At 34.0% G+C, this 24,434-nt stretch overlaps 1 protein-coding gene across 6 annotated transcripts; it reads left to right on the forward strand.

The window, feature by feature from the left end:
- Positions 1–704: 704 nt before the first annotated feature.
- On the forward strand, positions 705–22,232 carry LOC124359053 (facilitated trehalose transporter Tret1-like). 6 transcript variants are annotated; one of them, XM_046811456.1, is made up of 6 exons: positions 788–1,038; positions 2,171–2,499; positions 6,917–7,192; positions 12,687–12,795; positions 19,257–19,559; positions 22,105–22,232. In XM_046811456.1, the coding sequence occupies exons 1-5, from the start codon at positions 993–995 to the stop codon at positions 19,553–19,555; spliced, it is 1,059 nt and encodes a 352-aa protein (XP_046667412.1). In that variant the 5' UTR covers positions 788–992; the 3' UTR covers positions 19,556–19,559; positions 22,105–22,232. The 6 variants fall into 6 exon arrangements, 3 of the variants coding, with proteins under 3 accessions (XP_046667411.1, XP_046667412.1, XP_046667410.1); XR_006922098.1 differs by having other exon boundaries at positions 790–1,038; positions 19,257–19,987; XM_046811455.1 differs by having other exon boundaries at positions 705–882; positions 19,257–22,232.
- The last annotated feature ends 2,202 nt before the right edge of the window (positions 22,233–24,434 follow it).

Consider the following 24,434-nt stretch of genomic DNA (forward strand, 5'->3'; position numbering starts at 1 on the left):
AAAGGATGAACTTGGTGGGTGGATTTGCGTATATTGTTGTTGAGGAAAACAGAAAGACGACAGAAGACGAGTTTAGTGTTTACATAGTAAAAGGTCATGACTAGTTATGATGACTAGTTCAGACGTTATCTTTCTTTGTACAAGCCGATCTTGACTCGGTGTCAAGGCGGAAATCGTAGTTCCGTAAGGAGGCCGAACCCAGTGGTAGCGACATGGGTTCTCCCAAGCGAACCCATTTGTATATAAGCGTCGCAATATGTAAGTTTACACTTTGTGGTGAAATGTGTTTGTTTGTACAAGCCGATCTTGACTCGGTGTCAAAGCGGAAATCGTAGTTCCGTAAGGAGGCCGAACCCAGTGGTAGCGACATGGGCTCTCCCAAGCGAACCCATTTGTATATAAGCGTCGCAATATGTAAGTTTACACTTTGTGGTGAAATGTGTTTGTTTGTACAAGCCGATCTTGACTCGGTGTCAAAGCGGAAATCGTAGTTCCGTAAGGAGGCCGAACCCAGTGGTAGCGACATGGGTTCTCCCAAGCGAACCCATTTGTATATAAGCGTCGCAATATGTAAGTTTACACTTTGTGGTGAAATGTGTTTGTTTGTACAAGCCGATCTTGACTCGGTGTCAAAGCGGAAATCGTAGTTCCGTAAGGAGGCCGAACCCAGTGGTAGCGACATGGGCTCTCCCAAGCGAACCCATTTGTATATAAGCGTCGCAATATGTAAGTTTACACTTTGTGGTGAAATGTGTTTGTTTGCACAAGCCGATCTTGACTCGGTGTCAAGGCGGAAATCGTAGTTCCGTAAGGAGGCCGAACCCAGTGGTAGCGACATGGGTTCTCCCAAGCGAACCCATTTGTATATAAGCGTCGCAATATGTAAGTTTACACTTTGTGGTGAAATGTGTTTGTTTGTACAAGCCGATCTTGACTCGGTGTCAAAGCGGAAATCGTAGTTCCGTAAGGAGGCCGAACCCAGTGGTAGCGACATGGGCTCTCCCAAGCGAACCCATTTGTATATAAGCGTCGCAATATGTAAGTTTACACTTTGTGGTGAAATGTGTTTGTTTGGATTTCCTAACAGAAATGTAAACAGCGGACTCTCCAGGGACTGCAAGCAATGACTAAAACACCGTAAATGTTTAAATAAATACGCTGAATAAGAAATACAATTTCCAAAAAGTTCTTCAACCTACTACACTAAGTTATGGCGAAGCATTGTTTGTGACGATACTTTATAACAAATGATTTGTGTGTTTGTAATGTGCTAAGAAAACTTTAATTGCGTTAAATCGTACATAACTGTGCTCTGTGTATCTACTGCAACAGTGTTAAATATTGATAGACATGTAGGAACGAAAAGTGACTAAGATGGGAAGAACAATTAATTCTTATTTTTAGTTTAATTTAAAACTACAATATTAGAACTTTTTACACAGTCTAGGAATCGAATTGTGCTCTTATAGTAGTATAGCTAGTAGTAGCACATTAGCTATAGTATTAGCTATAGTAATAGTAACTATCCTAAATGCAGAAAATTAGTAATCTTATCTTAACAGTCATTTACAAATTGTAACTTTCCACGGTGTTAACAACTTGTATATATATATAATATATATAATATATATATATATATATATATATATATATATATACATACATTCATTAAATTTGTATAAGTGGCAATAGCCTAATTTATTTTCAATAAATATTGAATCGCAAAATGTACTTGCTCCGCCGGGACTCGAACCCAGATCTCTCACTTGCCGGGTGAATGTGCTACCATTACACCACAGAGCCCTCACTTTTTACGATTCAATTATTTTGTATTTGGCCGTTTCTTTCACATATGTGTTTAAATAACCAAACTAACTAAATATGATCGGAAGACCAAATACCTGTCAAATGACTTCTATTTGCATTCATTAAATTTGTGTAAGTGGCAATAGCCTAATTTATTTTCAATAAATATTGAATCGCAAAAAGTACTTGCTCCGCTGGGACTCGAACCCGGATCTCTCACTTGCCGGGTGAATGTGCTACCATTACACCACAGAGCCACGTGTCCTGTCATGTATGCTTGACAAGCAAAAGGTACAGATTCTACGTTCTTATGTATCAGAGAGAGTATAACTTGAATCATAATAGGGAAAATAATTTTTTTTAGTGAATATTTTATACCTGATATGCGGGACAACGTTCGTGTGGTCGTCTCCGGTGTTGGTGAAGTTGACCCTAACTGACACCGAGGGCAGCACCGTCGCCTCCATGCTGTCTCTGGGCAGCGTGCTGGGGCCCTTCGTGTCCGGTGCCGTCCTCGACTCCCTGGGCCGCAAGTACACCGTGGGCCTCGCCATGGCGCTGGAGACGGCGTCCTACCTCACTCTAGCCGAGGGCAGCGGAGTCATCGTCTTGTCTGTGGGCAGGTTTCTGGGAGGTGTGGCCTGCGGCATGGCCTTCTCTGCTTTGCCAATGTACATCGCTGAAATTTCTGAGGTAAGTTTTGGCTTTTATTGAGTAAATTCTTTCTTTGAAGTTTTCTTTTGACGATGTCATGGATTTCACAGACTCTAGTAGATGTTAGGATTGAGAAGGAAACAGATTACGTTTCGAAATCCGCATCTATGGAAGAGATCTGATTGCAGATCTCGAAACGTAGTGATACTAATTTTGTGTTACTGAACGAGTAAATAAATTCTCATAAAACAAATTCGGTTCGTTAACACGAACAAGTGTATACAGTTTCAAAAAACATAAAGCATCGTAAGGGCATTTTCTGTAAATTAATTTGTTTATTAATGCCTTAAGGTGTTCATTTTCTCTAGATGACGAACACAATCTCGCATAGCTTTGCTGGAATCAAAAGTGACACATTTACTATTTTTCTGGTAAATGTAATATATATATATATATATATATATATATATATATATATATATATATATATATATTTTAAGGCGTGCTATTATTTATAAGGTAACGTTAAAAACTGATTTCTGGAGATAGAGTTGACATAAAAATTGTAGGGATATTACTCTTGACATTAGCGACAACTCACAACTTATGATTGTAAGGTTTGAATTACATTCAAAATACCAATCATAAACAACATATCATACGAAATACAGAATATTTCACTCTTACTATAATCAAAATGGTTTTACAAATTTTCGACTTACTGAAAATTAATAAAATTATGAGCAAGTTGTAATATAAATAATAATAAGATAGTAACACAAGCTATAGTTATTATCTTGTAAAAGTTGCTAGGTTTCATAGATATAGAGACTTAAAAAAGACTTAAATATTTCATACACTACTGCTACATAATGTTTTCTTTGGAATAATGTAATAATGTAGTAATATAAAATAAGATGAGTATTTAATAAAGAGTTATTAAATTACTATTACTATTTTCTCATAAAATTACGAATGATATTTTAAGGTATTTAATATAATAATCCTGAATTAAAAACTGTCTTTAAGGATAAATAAACAATAAAATTCGATTTTGGTTAATAAAAACCTTATACAAATTTTACGGAATTAAAACTGTATAGCCTAAAAATTTAGCACTTGAATATTAATTAATTACTGAATTTTTTATTCTATTATTCTATTGAGTTATGATATGGATTTATTTGGCAAGCAATTAAAAAAAAAACTCCTAATCGGGCTCTGTACCATTGCTACTTTTATATTGTATGAAAAGGACAGATAAACTGTTAATGCGATTTTTGCATTAACTAACAGAATTTCCCAAGCACTAGATAGAGATGAATCTACATCAGAAGTTTATTTTTAACCTACGAAAAGTATTTAACATGGATCTTAACGAGAGTCTGGGATCGGTGTGGGAGGTGTAGCTGGAGAATGGTTTCGATCTTATTTGATTGGTCGTTGTCAATCTGTCAACGTTCAATCCAGTGAGGATGATGTTTTAAAGAAATGCTGCTCTGACGTCAAATTTCTCAGAGGTGGTGTGACCCAGGGCTCCATATTGGGGCCTTTACCATTCATCTTTGTAAATGACAATAGAAGCCCCGTAGCAGGTCTGGATTATATATGTTCGAAGATGATACTTTCTTGGTAATTAATGATAAATGTCATAATGTCATGGAGATGGATGCCTTCGATCATACAAACAACATCCTACAGTAGTTTTATAGTAACGATCTTGTTTTTAATACAGAAAAGACCAGCTTAATCAATATTAAAGTATCATCTCGATCAGTTGATACATTGAGTCTACATGTTGGAGATGTGGTTGAATCCGTTCAATTTGTAAAATTCTTAAGGATCTTAATAGATAGAAACCTAAATCATCATTCTCACAAATAAAATGTAGCTGCAAAGTTGAGCTCAGGATTATTTGTCCTTTGCAGATTGTCTTCTTTTACAAATACTGACATGATACTCACTACGTACTATGCTCTTATTTGTCCACATCTCTCTCATTCTGTTGGTTTATGGGGTTCTGAAAATATTTACATAAAACAGATTTTTATTATTTACTACTTATTTATTACTAATTGAGGATATCCATTGCGTCTAAGATCCTATTAAACTTTCTTAAATTCGCCTTTTAATCCAAGAAATCCAGTGTTGTGTTTAGTTTTTTTAATTACTTGCACGTTTTATAGCTAGTAAAGTTGACACACAAAATGGTGGTTGTGATTCTTGACTTACGCGTGTCACAACTCTGGTATTATTTGTTTATTTTAACCTAGTTTGTAATTATGTGTTAGGTTGGTTATTTACCTGAAGAAGAGATCATATTGCAGATCTCTAAACGTAGTATTACTCATTTTTTTTATCAATAAACGATGGTAAATGTATGGTAAATAATCCTGTTTCCTTCACAATCCTTCCATCGTCAAAAACAAACTTCCAACAAAGAATTAGAATATCGAGATCTACAGTCCACAAATTTTCACATAAGCAACAAGCCTGTCAATGTCTAGTACAGCGGGTGCAAATTTTACTTCCCCATGAATATTTTTTTCGTCGAACGTTACAAAAACATAAAGAAGATCCAAGGTTTATAATAATATTTTATGATCAGATGGAAGTGCATTTAGTTGAGAATCCATAACCTGGACAATTGAGAATCCTTAATTTTCAATTTACGTCGTTTAAATTAATTAAAACTAAATATGTGGACAAGTGACAAGTATATTTTACAGCCAAATGGTCTCCAGATGTTCAAGTTTACTTGGATATTCTAGAAAATGATTTTCAAATTATTTTGGATGATATGAGTCTGACTACATGGCAAAAAATGTGGTTTCATAACGACGGTTGCCCATCTCGTTATGCAACTTCTCGAATGTGATCTTCCCAGGCAGGTGAATCGACCTATCAGAGCCAACTCTATATTTTTCTAGATCTCTGACTTGAATCCATTGGATATTTACTATTGAAATCTTATCAAACAAAAATTCTGCTGAACCATTAGAAATTGATGAACTCCGATAACGTATTTGACACGCTGCTCAAGAATTGAATGCTTCCAGAAGTTCGGGAAGAGTGTATTAGAAGATACTACGTATGTACCCAATGTGTGGGACAGCAGTTTGAAAACTTATTATAAGGCGAGATGAGCTACAGAAAAAACACTTCGTAAGGAAAAAGCTACTCTTTTGTACTTCGATAAATGTTATTAACATTTTTCAAAGCTCATTACAGTATTTATTCTGTAGTAATAAAATGAAATATATATATATATATATATATATATATATATATATATATATATATATATATATATATATATATATATATATATTCATATTTATAAAGTCTTATTGTACAAATTTTAAATCCCTATAGAACATATACATTTGTTTATAATATTACATTTTACTATTAGTTTCTGTCGGGAACATGAAGTACACTCGAAAATATTATTATATTATTTATTATTTTGATTAAATCAGAATAATAATCGTGTCTAATACTTTAAAATGAATTACGTTTAATTTTAATTAGAAAAAAGTCGCGATTTCATCTGTTTTTCAATCGCGCCAGATTTTATATCACTGTGACATTAATTCAATGAAAACATTATAACAAAACGCATAGTACTGTGATATTTGTCCATGATATATTATAAAAATATAACCAATAGTAGCAAGTTTGTCAAAAAAATTTTATATCTCGGAAACTAAGCAACTTTGCTAAGCTAATGTTTTGTTATTTGAAAAATCCATTAGCTGACCATTATCCATTATCCATTATCACCCCTCAAAATATGTTGTGACATCTTGCATTTATATTAACGTATGTAGTCAATGAGCTCGAAATTATATATACAGGGTGAGTTTTTTAAAGTGATCCAATAGCTAACTTTTTAATTACACGACTTAGCACCACACTTTAAATTTGGAACTTGCTCAATTTTAAGTTTCACTCAGGGATACACTTTCAAATTTTTTGAAGATGGCCGCCATTTTCCAATATGGCGGTCAACTTTAAAATCTCTTATGGAACACCCTGTATTTTATGTTTTTTTTAGATTCTACTCAACAAAATAATACATTTTTGCTTTTGAGAGTTTTTCAATATCTCTAATTGTTCTGGAGCTACGTGGACTGGAAGTTTTCATAATTTTTGTCAATATGGCGGCCAACTTTAAAATATTTTATGGAACACCTTGTATTTTATGTTGTTTTTATATTCTACACTACAAAATAAGACATTTTTGCATTTTAGAGTTTTTCTATATCTCTAATGGTTCAGGAGCTACGTGGACTGCAAGTTTTTATCATCAGTCCGAAAAAATCCGAAAACTTTAGAATATTTAATGTCAACTTTTTCTGAAATAATAAAAGCAGACTACTGCTTGTCCCATCTATTGACAATGGCTATTTTATTTAAAATTCTAATTCTAATTATACAAAACTTGTTCCAGGATTCAGCTCGGGGGTTTCTGAACACCCTTAACCAGATCTCAGTGAACTTTGGGTCTCTCCTGATGTACTCTCTAGGACCCTACATCAGTTACGCTGACCTTCACTACATCATGCTCGGTATCTGCGGCGTCTTCTTCTTACTGTTCCCTCTTCTTCCTCAGTCTCCTTACTCGCTCCTCAAGAAGAACAAAGTCTGTGAAGCCAGAGACACCCTGTTGTGGCTGAGAGAGGGTAGTGCTGTTTCCCAAGTTGAGAGGGAGCTGCTGGTAATACAGGTAACAATGTCATCCGCAACCCCCCCTCACCCACCCCCCAACCCATACAGTACCTCTATACTAGCAAGTCCATATCGGGTGATTTTTCTTAACTTCTATAAAACCTACATGCTTTATGCAGAGGTACACTTATTATATAAATTTATTTTTGCCAATGAATACAGAATTTGAATAGTGAACTGAAACAATACATAAATATTTATCAAAAACGTTTCCTTGCAAAAATTAGTGGTTGATAAGCAATTTTAGAACAAAACTACAAATAATTAGTTTTCTGGTCGTGTATAAATTTGTTTTAACAACAATCCAAAAGACACTGAATTTATCATTTCATAATTAAATATAACACATTGTTTCAAAATAAATAAGATGTTCATATCGTACTAAAATATAAAAAAAGTAGCAAACTTAACAAAAATACAATCTTTTTCGATAGGCTACTATAAAATATTACTACATACGATTGTAGCCAATTGTATATTTTAGTAACCTAACCTAATTTGGATTTATGTTCTATTACGGACATGCAAATATAATTCAAAGAGCAAAAAGTTGAATATTTTTAAAATAAACTTTAAAATTATAAATATTTTGTTTATATTCATGAAGTTGATATTGTTTTGTAAAAAATTACTTTTGCAAATTCAATAAATTTCATATTATGTAGAATTTAGGCTTTCTATTGATACATAATACATAATTTAAACTTCTTTAGGAAATGTAGGTACTTGTTATACCCTTCTTACAACTTTGCGTCTGGCGCCAACTATGCAACTACTTTACAAGTTGTCAAAGTCAAGTAATTAAGTTTGTTCATTGGGAACGCGTAAATGTCACATTTGTCGTGATTACAGTCGCGCTTGAGAGAGGCTACAACTCAAAATCTCTGGCCAGTTGGAGACCTACTTGGAAATTGGAAATATAAGGATTAATTATCCAAAATAAAAAGGTAATACATTTAGTACATTGAGTAAATACACAAGCGGTTTTCACAAAACTTACTAAAAATGACTCAACTTCAGTTAGAGGTTTGTACGATCGATGTTCGATTAAGTTACTTCAACAAAATCTTTCTACATTTTATAGTCAAAACCTATAAGATAACTTTTTTGTAAACAGAAAAATCTTAATATAATTTTAATGATTTCACGAGGAAGTGTAGACATTTCAAATTACACTTAAGGCCACTTTATAACCAGACCCACAGAAATAAGGCTGCGAATTTTATACATTATGTATTAGATGGCTTAAGGGAATGACGATATAAAACATTCTTAAAAGAATAATAAATTATACATAAATAAAATTTCGCTATATAATAAAAAAAAAACAAAATAATATTGTGAATTTACAATCAGTGACGTTAGACCCCTTAAAATACAATAATTACACTGAGCCAAGTACAATTTCATTTTTCAATTAGGCATTAAAAAATACTACTAATGCTGAAAGATTTGCTTTTTTATCTATAATTTATGGTTAGGAGGTTGTATTTTAAATGATTGATTTAACATTAAACTGAATACTCCAAACTTTAAAAATCCAATGCAAAAAATGTAGGCCAACTGTTACCAAAAAATTCGAAAAGTAACTTTAAATACTAACAAAACAATCAACTTTGGAAATCAGATTATAGATTTTAAGAATAACAGTTTCATATTGTTGTAATTATTTCAGGACATGATACAGGAGAGTAAAGGCCAGTCAGGATCTGTAGCAGAACTGTTCACGTCAAGAGGAAATCGACGAGCTCTGACGATATGTGCGACTCTGCTGGTGTTCCAACAAATTACTGGAGTTTCGGTGCTGGTATTTTATACGGAGAAGATCTTCCAGATGACTGGAACCAGCTTGTCCAGCAGTTTTATGCTCTATAACTATCGGAGTTATTACCACGGTCTCTAGTTTCATAACGCCTGTCGCTGTGAAACATTTGGGATACAAGAAACCGTTGTTGATATCTGCAACAGGCATGGGAATAGGCATGGTACGCATTACTTTTGGTTTTATGACGGCATTATCGTTCTGTCTTTTTAAACACAAGAAACCAATTCTGTTGTTGAAAAGCAGCATTAGTCTTAGGAATGGTTGGTAGTATGTATAGTAGTACTTTGTCTAAATGATAATAACATTATCACTCTGTCCATTGTCCGTTGTCAGATATTTTAGATACAAGTTCATAAAACAGCAATGGTGTGTAGAATGTTCGGTTGTATGTATTACTATAGTACGTAGTTTATAACTCTGCTATCACTGTGTCCCTTGTCAAATATGTTAGACGGAAGTTCCAAAAGCAGCGTTGGTGTGTAGCATCATTGGTTGTACGTTTGCTAGTACTTAGTTTATAACAGGGTTATCACTCTGTCAATTGTCAGATATTTTATTTTAGATAGAAGTTCATAAAACAGCAATGGTGTGTAGAATGTTCGGTTGTATGTATTACTATAGTACGTAGTTTATAACTATGCTATCACTGTGTCCCTTGTCAAATATGTTAGACGGAAGTTCCAAAAGCAGCGTTGGTGTATAGCATCATTGGTTGTACGTTTGCTAGTACTTAGTTTATAACAGGGTTATCACTCTGTCGATTGTCAGATATTTTATTTTAGATACAAGTTCATAAAACAGCAATGGTGTGTAGAATGTTCGGTTGTATGTATTACTATAGTACGTAGTTTATAACTATGCTATCACTGTGTCCCTTGTCAAATATGTTAGACGGAAGTTCCAAAAGCAGCGTTGGTGTATAGCATCATTGGTTGTACGTTTGCTAGTACTTAGTTTATAACAGGGTTATCACTCTGTCGATTGTCAGATATTTTATTTTAGATACAAGTTCATAAAACAGCAATGGTGTGTAGAATGTTCGGTTGTATGTATTACTATAGTACGTAGTTTGTAACCCTGCTATCACTGTGTCCCTTGTCAAATATGTTAGACGGAAGTTCCAAAAGCAGCGTTGGTGTATAGCATCATTGGTTGTACGTTTGCTAGTACTTAGTTTATAACAGGGTTATCACTCTGTCGATTGTCAGATATTTTATTTTAGATACAAGTTCATAAAACAGCAATGGTGTGTAGAATGTTCGGTTGTATGTATTACTATAGTACGTAGTTTATATCTCTGCTATCACTGTGTCCCTTGTCAAATATGTTAGACGGAAGTTCCAAAAGCAGCGTTGGTGTATAGCATCATTGGTTGTACGTTTGCTAGTACTTAGTTTATAACAGGGTTATCACTCTGTCGATTGTCAGATATTTTATTTTAGATACAAGTTCATAAAACAGCAATGGTGTGTAGAATGTTCGGTTGTATGTATTACTATAGTACGTAGTTTGTAACCCTGCTATCACTGTGTCCCTTGTCAAATATGTTAGACGGAAGTTCCAAAAGCAGCGTTGGTGTATAGCATCATTGGTTGTACGTTTGCTAGTACTTAGTTTATAACAGGGTTATCACTCTGTCGATTGTCAGATATTTTATTTTAGATACAAGTTCATAAAACAGCAATGGTGTGTAGAATGTTCGGTTGTATGTATTACTATAGTACGTAGTTTGTAACCCTGCTATCACTGTGTCCCTTGTCAAATATGTTAGACGGAAGTTCCAAAAGCAGCGTTCGTGTATAGCATCATTGGTTGTACGTTTGCTAGTACTTAGTTTATAACAGGGTTATCACTCTGTCGATTGTCAGATATTTTATTTTAGATACAAGTTTATAAAACAGCAATGGTGTGTAGAATGTTCGGTTGTATGTATTACTATAGTACGTAGTTTATAACTCTGCTATCACTGTGTCCCTTGTCAAATATGTTAGACGGAAGTTCCAAAAGCAGCGTTAGTGTGTGCCATCATTGGTTGTGCGTTTGGTAGTATTTAGTTTATAACAGGGTTATCACTCTGTCGATTGTCAGATATTTTATTTTAGATACAAGTTCATAAAACAGCAATGGTGTGTAGAATGTTCGGTTGTATGTATTACTATAGTACGTAGTTTATATCTCTGCTATCACTGTGTCCCTTGTCAAAATATGTTAGACGGAAGTTCCAAAAGCAGCGTTGGTGTATAGCATCATTGGTTGTACGTTTGGTAGTATTTAGTTTATAACAGGGTTATCACTCTGTCGATTGTCAGATATTTTATTTTAGATACAAGTTCATAAAACAGCAATGGTGTGTAGAATGTTCGGTTGTATGTATTACTATAGTACGTAGTTTATAACTCTGCTATCACTGTGTCCCTTGTCAAAATATGTTAGACGGAAGTTCCAAAAGCAGCGTTGGTGTATAGCATCATTGGTTGTACGTTTGGTAGTATTTAGTTTATAACAGGGTTAACTCTGTCGATTGTCAGATATTTTAGACACTAGTTCTAAAAGTAACGTTGGTGTGTAGAATGGTTGGTTGTGTTTGGTAGTATTTGGTTCTTACAGCCTTATCACTTTCCATTGTCGGATATTATAGACACTAGTTCTAAGAATAACGCTGGTGTGTAGAATGGTTGGTAGTATGTAGTAGCATTTGTTTTTTATAGCTTTTCACTATGCATTATCGGATATGTTAGACAAGTTCTTAAAGTGACGCTGGTAGGTAGAATCGTTGATTGTATGTATAATAGTACTTTGTAGGTTTATGATTGGTTAATGACTCTTTCCCGTGTCATATAATTGTAACACAAAAACCATTATTATTTCTGCAACAGGAGTTATAAAGCCATGTTAGGCTTATTATGAGAAGTATTATCTTGTTACAACGGCCATAGGCGTAAAAGAAGAATGACTCAATTTCTCATTAATTGGAACTATAATATATTATTGCACTGTACATGAACTTTGACACCAGAAACCCACATATTTAAAAACAAATTCTCTCTCCTGCAGCAGAGCAAGTAAACAAAACTGCTCTCATCTGCGTCAATAAAAGCTCTCGAGTTCGCGGTTACTACACAGTCGCTGAATATAATTAAAAGTTTCTATAGCAGAGAAATATTTTGAGCTTTTCTCTTTCTCTTAATAAAGAAATTTAATTCACTAAATGCAAACTAAAAGCATAAAAAAATAAGTGTAATCTTTGATGTATTAAAATGTAGAGCTTGACACACTAAATTAGTGATTGACTGCAGTGAAATGTAATTTGTAGCGTCAGTGTGTTATAATGGTCATGAAGCTAGTCTAATTATTTTTATTCATTCTATTCTGCATTCAATATACATCAACTAAGTAATTGTTCAGCTAAGAAGCTAGCTTTAACACTCGCTAATTTAATTTATTTGTTTTAGTTTTTAAATTAATTTAACAGTAATTTAACTTCATAAAATCCTTTGAACGAACTTATGAGTTTTAGATATAAATATAAATATTTTAGAACTGTAATAAGTTACTGTATTATCAATTCCATTATCTATTATCACTTATTCAGTTTTGATTGCTCATTTTATTGTTGCTATTGCCGATGTGTGTTTCGTTTACTTGTGCCTGAATACGGATTCCTTAGGGAGGACTTGGAATATTTTTTCTGCTGAAGAGTAATCAGTTTGACCTGGACTCCCTGAAATGGATGCCTCTTCTCAGTGTTGTTTCTTACGGATTGTTCTTTAATACAGGTAACAGTAAAATGGTAAAACTATCTTGATAGCTTCCAATAAAAGGAATGCAGACGAAATGCAGACATTAATTGGGATCATTTGGATTAATTTTATTTTCAGTCTAAGCTTTAAGAGTAATTTTAGTCTAGAAATTGTTTGGATGAACTGAAAATGCGCCCGAAACCTGTTCAGGTTAGCCTCTGGTGATTATTTGTTAGTGGACGAAAATTTCCTGTTTAATATCTTGAACGAGCGATTCCTAAAACGTATTTTTACGTTTGACAATTCGCTGACCACCCAGCTTTCAGGGAATGAAGATATATTTCAATTTTGATTCACGTTTTAATTTGAGGAGATATATTTTGTACTAAATTGCATTGCATAATGTAAATGTCAGCAAACTTAGAAGATCGATTATGAATTGACTGTTAGTTTTGTAGTTCCATTATTTTCGGATTTTTCATCTGCTATATATCATTCTTTAATCAATTCCACGTTCCACGTTCACGTTCCGCGTTCCAAATTTTTTTCTTAATAAATGGATAGAGCACTAACATTATTACAAAGCGAAAAAGATAAAATCGAAGAAGAAAGAAATAATAAAATTTTAGAATTAATACAAAATGTCGAGACAGATTTTAAGAATTTAAGAGCAAGTTTATACAATCTTCTAGATGAAAAATATAAGCCAGAACTCGTAGAAATACAGTTTAAAAATAGTAAAAGCTCTGTAAATATTTTAAACAATACAGAATCAGATTCTTTTACACTAGATACAGAAGACGAAGATAAAATATTAGAGATTATTAAAAAAGTTGTTAACAGCACAATTGATGTAGATTCTAACGATTTACAAAATGTTTCTGGAGGAAGACTCTATAAATACAGATTTAGAAGTTCTAAGTATGGTAGTGGATTAAGACAACATTTAAAATTCTAAACACGTCTTTCTATTCTTTTTAACATTTTGGACTAATTTTACCCAACAAATACAAACCTTTCTGCATGTTTGTTTGGATTTGTTTTAATTTTGTCTAACTTTATTTTTAATTTGTAATTTAGATCAATATTCCTATCTTTTACTTCTTTTTCTAGCCAGTAATTAGAAATGTAACAATCTTCTACATTTTCGAATTTTAAGATATATCTTTCGGTTTTTCTATAAATTATTGTAGATAAAGCAGTTATTTGTAGTTCTAATCCTTCTTGTAAATCTTCTAATCTTTTACAATTTTTTACCCTAATATCGCCAATAATCTTGTCCATTCTAAGATTTTTAGCACAATTTCTGTCTTCTTCTTTGTAAATAATATCGTCCTTATTTGTAAAAATATCTAAAGCGTTTAGTGTAACAATTTTAGGAAAAGTATGACCGTTAAAAGAAGTTAAACCGTCTGTTTTTATCTCTATAATTGGTTTATTAATCGGATAGTAGACAATATTTAAACCGTTGTACGGGATCAAAATAAACCCTTCTTTCGTTAAATTTTCTTTATTATTGTTCAATTCGATAAACTTATTTTTAAAAGGTCCTTTAATAAAATAAACAGCTTTATTGCCATCTTTTTCTGCTAAAACGCCGACATAGCTAAATCTTGCTTTATTATTGACCACAAATGCCGAAATTTTATAGTTTCCTTTAGTCGATAAATCACTCCATTGTTTCGAAAAGTAACCGATCAAACTGTTCTCTATTTCTTTAATTTTTTTATCTTTTTCTATACAGTTTTTATATTTTTCTTGTTCTTTTAACAGTTTCTCTAGGTATATTCTTTTTCTTGTTTCCATGTCAAGTTCTTTTAATTCTTGTTCCCTTTTTTTAATACTTTTTAAAAACACGACGTTTAAAGGGTCAATTTTCTCGAGGGAATTTGGAAGTAATTTATTGGTAATATTAAGTCTTTTTCGACAGATATAAGGCTCGACGTTTGTCGTCTTTATCAGCCCTAATTCTTCTAGATTAACCTCTTTCGGAACCGTAGAAAACAAGGTATTAGACTTAGAAAAATATGTTTTTCCCGCTTTTAAATAGCACTTTTGTTTAATTTTTACCAGATTTTTGTCGTTTTTATCTTCTTTAACACAGACCAAATTAACCGGTAAAAGATTAAAACTGAACGCGGATATAGCGTAGGCAACCATTTTCCTCCTGTTTTCTGTATTTTCTGGCAGTTTTACCTGTATTCCTGTCAATTTTTTAGTGTTTCTGTTCCCCCAGTAAACAAACTGTAAAAGGTCGTTAAAAACGAGACAACAACTGTTTTTTAAACTGTCCGTTATTTTTCTCCACATTTTTGCTAGAGATACCGAATAGAACGGAGCGTTTTTAAAATACTTCCTGCTTTGTTTTAATAAACTTATACAGTCGTCCAGTGGATCAAATTCTCTATCATTTTGGAAATTTTCGTCTACATAATTGTAAACTGTTGCTTCTAATCTTGTAATTCCGTTGTTTTTTGCTAACTCGCTAGAGAACGTCTCTTTTAACCTTTTGTCTGGACAGTTTACGAAGTTTACTACGTTGTTACCTAAAATTTTGTTAATTCCTGGGCTGGTCATTTGGCACACGAACTTATTGTAGATTTTGACCCTGGAGTTAGAATTTATCCAGGTTAAACAGTCCTTTCCAACGGTTTTATCGTTATCTACAATGATCTTACAGTTATTTTTAACGTCTTTCTGTCTGCAAAAATTGTAATTTGTTGTCAAGTACTCTGTCATTTCTTCTTTGTTAAAGATACCGGCAAAGTCTTGTGTTATGTCCAAATCTAGCAAATAATAGTGTTCTACAGCTAATTGCTCTAAGATTTCTGGTAGTTCTTCCAATAATATTAATAGTTTTACGTCCGCTAACTCTATTTTGTACGGAACAGCTACTGGTTTTTTATACTTTTTCGCGATCTTTTTAAAATCTTGTCTTATAATCTGTTTAACTCCTTTTATTGTTATTGTATTAGAATCTAGTAATTGCGGTAATTTCGCTTTTTAACGCCGTGTTTTGCTAGTGGAAATCTAGAAAATTTACCCCTCAAATAACTGTTAAAGGAGCCACAAACGTCTTTTTTCAACAGCTTTCCTTCCAGATCTGTAGAATCTGTTATTTTAAAAACCATAATATTATCGCAAAATGGTTCTGTAATTCTTTAAAATTTCCCCATTCTTTCTTCGTTTTCTACGTAGTTTAAGTCTCCAATGTTCGTAATCAGATTGTCGTTATGTAAATTCTCGTTTAAAAAGCCATAATCCGAAGCGTTCGTTAGTAGGTTTTTTCTTATTTCCTAAGAGTTCTGTTAAGGAATATATTTTCTCAGTAGCACAGATTTTATTTTCAGCTTCCATTTATATAGCAAAAATTTTTAATAGGATTTTTTTAAATTTGTTAATATTTGCCGAAATTAGTACAATTTTCTAACTTTTTTCACTATTTTTAAAAGTAGCTGAAATTTTTTAAACTCAACATTTTGAACAAAAATGCAGTAATTTTAGTAAAACTTTGCTAAATTTAGTAGAATTCTAGCGAAATTTTGCAAAAAAGTAGATTTTTTACAGGTAGCTGAAAAGTAGCATAGCAACCCTCCTTTCTTACCTATTTTGAAACTTGACACACATCAAATTTTTTTCCTATGTAAATGGAGCTACTAAAGGAATTAAAAATGAAGTTGGGTGAGCTAAGATTTAAAGAATATAAGAAGTTGAATGAATTAGAAGAAAATAAGAAATACAAAATTTTGAATCTGGAGAAAATGAAAGATAAATTCGGGTTTACAATAATTGCCGAGTTGGAAGATTATAAAGTACACTTACCGAACAGATTTTTGACTGTTTTGGATGAAAAAAAGATTAAAGAATTTGAATAAACATGATAAATTACACTTGGTTGTTACTGGAGAGAAGACTATTAAAGATAAAGACTGTGTTACTATCAATTTTGTAGAGTAGAAGATTTTTCGTCATAGCAGACATTTCAAATAGATTGATTTGACAGCTCAAGAAAGTAGAAGCAAACAGCTTATAGATTCGGTAATTTTTCATTCGTGAGTTACAGATTCGTTTGTTGTCCTTTAAACAGTATTTTATGTTGATTTACCGTCTGTCCCAAAAGTGAGCTAGAAACCCCATATTCATATCTACTTATATATATATACTCGCCTTCGGCTCGCTGGGGGCTACGCCCCCAGGCCCCCAAAGTAAACGCTTGCAAATTCGGGGATAAGCGGAATTCCGTGACTGGTTAAGTCCGGACATTAAGTAAATGACAAGGGATTTAAAAATTGACCTTTTTCATAGATTTTTTTTCCGGATTCGTAAAAACTTTTTGACTTTGAGGGCATTTTTGCGGTTAACCCGTTAGAGATACGACAAAAAGTGACTGGACCTTTCTTGTTGGAAATTTAATTTTGTCTTTCGATTGTGCCCTCAGATCTGATCTACGACCTATGGTTTAGCCAGAAATGAGCTCGGGAGAAAAGTCTGCACGGGTCAGCTATCTTGAATTGTTTAGTATAAACATAATAAAAACCCGACCTCAAGGCAGTATTTTAAGTCGAACAGGGGGTTTAATATCACCAGGAGACTATCTAGTCACAAGGCGAGAAAATTCCCTGGGTGGGTGTATAATGTTAAAGAGGTTAAGACAAGAGGGGGTTTAATTTTCGTCAGGATATTGTCTGGTCATATGAACAAATTCCCAGGGGGGGTTTAACGTTACCGGGGGATAAGTCTCCAGGGGGTTATCTGGTCATACCAGGATCTTCCCAGGGGGGGGGGGGGGTTAAGAGATTTGGTGACCTGGTAAAATTCGGACATGAGGTCATGGCAGGAAATTCCCTGGGGGGGTTTAATGTTACCAGGGGGGTTAACACATCAGGGGGTTGAATGTACAGGAGGTTATCAGGTCATACCAGGAAATCCCGGGGGGGGTTAATATTACCGGGGGTTAATGACACACTTGGGCCTTTTTTAGAGGGTATTGTGTCTGTGAACATAATAAATATTCCTCTGTCCCTATCGTACTATTGACGCTTAGCTAACGCTCAGCCAACTCCCGAAGTCACTGAACCTTTTCTGTAGATCACGTGATTTCCTAAATCCCGTTTAAAATTTGTTTTGAGTTACGACCAACCGTTTAGCCGCTATCAAGCCCGGAATGTAAATTTTTAGGCGAAAATGTTCCAATATTTTCACTTAATCGCGTTTTTGCGGTCAAACTAAGGGAAATATAGTAAAAAGTCACTGGACCTTTTTTTGTAGGTCATCTTATTTCCTAAATAAAACGTTAGTCTTATTTTGACCTCCGACCAATGGTTTCGCCGCTATCGACCCCAAAAACAAAAGTTTTCGCGTAAAAGTTACAACAAAATTGTACATAATCACGTTTTTTCGGCCAAACCAATCGAGATAGGGCAAAAGATTACTGGACCTTTTCTGTAGATCGCGCAATTTGCTAATTTGATGGGTCAATCAGATTTGAGCTATACGACCAACGGTTCGGCCGCTATCGGGCTTGAAACATTATTTTTATCGAAAAAATCTCTGGAATTTCAAATGTTCGAGCGTTTTTGTCGCTTTAACCATGGAAGATAGAGCAAAAAAGTCATTAGACCTTTTTTGTAGTTCACTTCATTCCTGACCATGAATTTTCCGTCAGATCCGAGCTAGCTCCAACGGTTCGCCCGCTATCGGGCTTACAAAAATGCCTGCAGGGGTGAAGAATGCGCGATTTTTTGGGAATTTTTTTGAGGGGTTGAAAATGAAAATTCTCACTTTTCGGGATTTTCCTGGTGGTTACACGTGGAAAGCTATCTTGTGTACCAAATTTCAAGTCTCTAACTCATCTGGAAGTAGGTTAGAATTAGTATAACGTGAGTGAGTGAGTGAGTCAGTCAGTCCAGTCAGTTACACATGCGGTTGTATATATATTTAGATATATATATATATATATATATATATATATATATATATATATATATATATATATATATATATATATATAATAAATGGCCCATGAGATTTTTCTTTATTTAAAAAAAATACTCATTATATGGCGAAGCGAAGGGTAAAATATACGATTTTGTTTTGCAGTAAGTATTTCGTGTTCTTATTGCAACGTATATCTCTCAATAATTTTATTTTCCTGTACTTTATTAGTCAGTGGGTGTTTCCTATTTTATTTTTAGAGGGATTCCTTCTAAAAACATCAATCAAAACGAGTCATGCAGTGGACTGAGATCAATCCACTGCATGACACATTTTTGGGAAATGCGCTCTTTCTGTACTTCGAGTGATATGGTATTTACTTTTCATCCTATATGAGTCTATTGTCACAGAAATTACAGAATCAACACAGTCATGTTGCTAAATAATCAATTACAGAGTAATAATTATTAATAATTAAACGCGTACTTTGTGGTAGTGTACTAAACAAATGTACTATGTTTATACACGTGAAGAATGTATTTTATAATATATTAAAATTGCAGGTTTCGCCAACATACCGTGGGCTCTGACTGGAGAACTGTTCCCAAGCAACATAAGACCGGTAGCCACCGCAGTGATCGCGTCGACATGCGGAGTGGTCGCCTTCCTCACGACTAAACTGTTCCCCAACTTGATCGCTCTCATGGGAGTGGAGTTCGTGTTCATGTCGTGCTCTCTCTTCTGTGGACTCGCCCTCGTCTTCATCGCACTGGTGGTACAGGACACCAGCGGCCTCTCTTTCGTCGAGATACAAGAAGTACTCAACGGTCGTAGAGTGAAGCACGTCAACCGCCCAGTTTAGTTTGGTCTGATCGTCAAATATCTAATATAAAATTTATCATTACTCTTGGAAGTTTTATATTACAAAAGTTTTAATGAATTTTTAATTGTATGCCTAGCAAAATCTTAGAAATGACTCTGGCGAGTGCGTCTCAAGCGTGAGTGGTTGGAGAGCAGTCGCGGTGAAGGCGGTCAGGATGTATAATAACTGGTCTGGAGCTAATTAGTGATTGTCATAGAAAAATCAAAACATTACAATAGACTTTAAAATGTGACATATGAGCTTAACTATCCGTATATATTTCAAGAAATCTGTAGACTTTAGATCTTGCATGTAACTTAATTTATACACGTACAAGAATGTATTCTATAATGGTGGACCCATTCATGGGATTTGGCCGAGCATCATTACAACCAATCACTGCACAACTCTCCCATGGTCTGCCGGAGGCAGGTAAAAAGTTTTGTTTGATTTCAGTATGTCTGTCATGAATTTAATCAGATATAAAATTGAAAATATGCATGTAATCCAATATATACGAGTTTTACTCGGCAGTAATGAAATCTCAAACTTGTATGCTCATGTCACTGATTGTATCTGTACAGGTAAATCAAGTCTCTTCTTAAGTTATTGACATTTAGAAATTGCTGTACGCCGTGTTTATTTATTTTTAACATTTGAACCAGAGAATGAGCTCACCCTGAAAGTTTACACTCAATAGCGTGTACCATACAAACGTCAAACGTGTCAGCCATTCAAATTATGATGATTATAGCTAGGGCAGTCATGAAATAATTGACATGGAGCAAATATATTAATTTTTTTAACGTCTTAGCTTTAAATTTACTACATAAAAACTAGAAAAGCTGTCGAAGTCAGAATGCAGACTTGACATACTCAAAAAAAGTAAATATAGTTTATAAATGTGAAATACTGTGCTATCAGTATAATTGACGGTGAGCACATAATTGTAATTTTAATAGTAAAACAAAAGCTTAGAAATATATCATTACAGTGTTACTCAAGTAATTAATTACTTTTATTTTACATATCATCGTTATCACATACATCGTACTGCAGAATCCCGGTTTCAAGACTTATCCTACCCATTATAGTCATATTTGTTCTTGCACATCTTAAACCTATAATAGAAGAAATATTTGTTTACGTCAAATAATTTTGCACAATATTTAGTTTTTTGCATTGGTAGGGTAATTTACCATAATAGTTTCCTTACAGGTGGCAACACTGAGCGGATACACTGAGTGTCGAGTTCCACCGCGGCGTGGTGTCCTGCTATTATATTACAACCCCTCTGTAATCACGAACATGTCGTATGGCGATACAAGGTTTCCTGTACCCGTCCGTTGAGTACAAGAGTCTAATTAATTAACTAGGAAACTTGATTCTTGACAATGTCGGGTTTAGCTCCATTTCACCTTCCTCTCATTGCAGCATCTGACACTATCACAGACTCGATTCCTGGAATCTGATAAGGAATCCAAGTATAACGAAATTCAACAAGTCGGAGACTAAGAAGCTCACAGCGAACTGTTTACACAGTTTTGACATCAGAGTCAACTAGACTTTGTGGTGTCCCAGGATCCGTCCAGTGTAATCTAGGTGAAGAGGTGTTCTCAATGTGCAGCTGACCCATGAGCGACATGTACATTTGGATGTTAGTAATTCGACTGTAGTTGCAATTTTAAACTATCCTACTATAACGCCTGTCAACACTTTGCATGAAAATACAAACAAAAAATAAAAATAACCCGAATGTAGATATCTTAAACGATTGTCCTCTCGAATACAGCTTAAAATAATTAAAATCTCATTTGTGATTAAAAATTAAAATATTAGATCTTAGGTTTTAATATGAAGTTTTCACACTAACAATCAACACTTGTATACACATATTTGTTTTGTTAACTTCGAATCTTTCACGCTCTCGATTTTTTTTGCCTCAAAATAAATGTGCTGTCAGTTTTTGTTCAGCTGTATATTGAATGTGTACTACTAACTAAATAGAACTAAAGTGGACTCTGTCATCAGCAGAGACACAGAGTCAATCAATTACACATGTATCTAAATTTTTTCCTGAAAAAATAATTTTAAAATACAATAAGATATTTATGTCCGCTAGCTTTTATCAACAATCTGGAGAAAGTGAGCTTATATTCTTTTAACCTACTTGATCGGAATCAATTTTGAGAAATATATCTCAGCGAGGTTAACGTATTCCGTCCATTAGAGACAAATAAAAAATTATACATTCATGAAAAATTTTTAGCTTATTATCAACACGCCAACGTCAAACTTGGCAGTAAAACTCTTGGTGAAGAGCTATTCTCATTGTCTCAGGTGCACAATTGAGTGCACAAGATTTTTAAGACACGATATTTAAGCACGGTAGAACAAGCGAGTGTTCTACACATAATGGTGTGAAGTGTTGATTCATTGTGAATGCGAATACCTTTTCACCTAGATTACACTACATTTTGTAGTCTACGTGTATCTGATATCGAAAGGATGTAAAAAGTTAATTTTAAGCTTCTTTTGGATCTTTTCAGACTGACATGACTATAGATCTGTGACAGCGCAGCGCGGAATCTGCAGAAATTGAACTGGAGCTAAACCCAATGTTCACAAATGTGGGCAGTTTAACACAACTAAAGTGAATAAAAATGGTTGAAATATCTCATAACGCTATTTATTTATACCTACTTTACAATACACATTTTGAAGCCCTACTGATGGATTTGTCTAGCCATCAACAGGATTATGTCCTAATGGGTGACTTCAACATTAATGCAATGGACACTAATCATCCTTCCACCAAACGATTTGTCGACTTGTTAAGGTCATTTGACCTAGAATTGTTAGTCAAAACGCCAACGCGTGTGACACATTCAACACAGTCGACAATTGACAACATCATCTCCAATCTATCAAGTGTCGCAGTGTCCGTGGTCAATACAGCTATCTCGGACCACTATGGCCAAGAGGCCATAATTAGTGGAGTAAAAATCGAGAGGGAGCTAAAAATCACGAAAACAATAAGAGACTTAAGGCCAGGAAACATCGCTCTTCTCAACACTTCCCTTTCTAAAGAAAATTGGAAACCCCCCCCCACCCCCCCCCCCCCCCACCCCCCCCCCCCCCCACCCCCCCCCCCCCCCACCCCCCCCCCCCCCCACCCCCCCCCCCCCCCACCCCCCCCCCCAGTTTCTTTTTATTTTTAGAATTAAGCTTTTCAAACATTTCTAATAACCTTGTTGAATTTTTTAAAACCTTTAATTAAAAGGCATTAACCAAATTTAAAAAACCCACAAAAGCTTTAAAACGTCAATCCATTATGTGGCATGATTATATTTTAGAACGTATTATTGTTTTACATAGATATAAAATTGACATAAAGAACTAATTAAAATATTCTTTTTAGACATGGAAAATTATTTTACTGCCTTTATAAATTAATAAATTCATGTTTAGAAAATTTTTTACGTGTTCATTAATAAAAAGTGTCATTTTTATGTTAACATTTAAAGATTTGTAATGTCACCTTTTTATTTATTATTGTTTTTCCTTTGAGAGTAGGACCAATAAATAACTTATCCAAGTTTTCAAAATATAAGCTTCTGTAATACTGAGTCATATCTTATACAGTATTAGCGCAAAATATTGAAAATCGGCACTGGCATCAAAGTTGTCTCTCATTATGGCCAAATAGCTTTCAGTCCGCTCTAGACAACCCATTTCAAGATGGATAATTTATGTTTAATTTTATTTATTATGCGTACAAAATAAGACTAAGTACAATGTCAAATGTCAAAATTTTAGTAAAATAGTGGTAAATATTTTAAGAAGCCAATCTCATCGGGTCTTTGGCAGTCAAAGGGTTAATAACGTAGTTTTTTTTTTAAAATATGTTCCTGTAAAGGGTATCTACCATGAGGTTTCTACTTTAAAATTGAACAATTATGAAGCTGAGACGTTTGATCGAAGTATCACATTGGGAAAGAACGGAATTATTACCCAGTCACAGTACTTTATCTAAACTACTGTATCGAAGAATTTTTCCTTTCCTATGCCTCTCCTGGCGTCCGCAGGCGCACCAATGTCCCATTTTGCATGCACTAAACAAAAAATCAGACAGATGTGCCAAATTTTTAGTTTAAAAAGGAAACCTAAAGGCGAGTATGGAAGATGGAGAAGAACAGACAGTCCCATATTATAATAACGACTTACCTGTACTAAGAAATGACTGCTTTATTCTTAATATCATATCCAGTTTGTGACTCCCCCGCCAGCCTCTTCCCGAAAAATATACAATTTCAGGTAATAAATCGCTATTATTTCTTGTATCTATTATTTGTTATTGTAAGTAATAATACTATTGTGACTTTTTGTGCTCGAGTGAACTAACTAGTATTTAATACTTCTAGTGAGTCCTACAAAATAAAGATAAATAGGGCTTTCAAAAATGTTCTAATAATGTTAAAATTAATTAATTAATAATGTTCGGAAAAAAGTCAATTTTTTAACAAAATCTCTGATATTGAGATTATTGTTTTTGGGAGGCTTTTATTCAACTTAAAAGTAGTGATTATTTATAATAACAAATAACAATTACTACTCTCTTGTAGAATCCTGAAAAAATTGGCAATTACCTTAACTTAGAGAAAATAATAAAAGTAGGTTCCCTAAAAGGGTGCTGGAAGCGTGTTGAAACTTTTTATCCTGCACTAACAACAGTTACAGTTGAATAGTTTTGTAATACCATGGAACTCCACATATCGCTGACGCTGCAGTAAGAGATGGACCCTCCCTCGGTTTGACGTCCTGGGCGCGCGTGACTCGACAAATCCCTCCATAACCTTGCATATGAGATGCGAGTTGT

This window comes from Homalodisca vitripennis, chromosome 4 (assembly GCF_021130785.1).
Source record: "Homalodisca vitripennis isolate AUS2020 chromosome 4, UT_GWSS_2.1, whole genome shotgun sequence".
In the NCBI taxonomy this organism is placed as follows: domain Eukaryota; kingdom Metazoa; phylum Arthropoda; class Insecta; order Hemiptera; family Cicadellidae; genus Homalodisca; species Homalodisca vitripennis.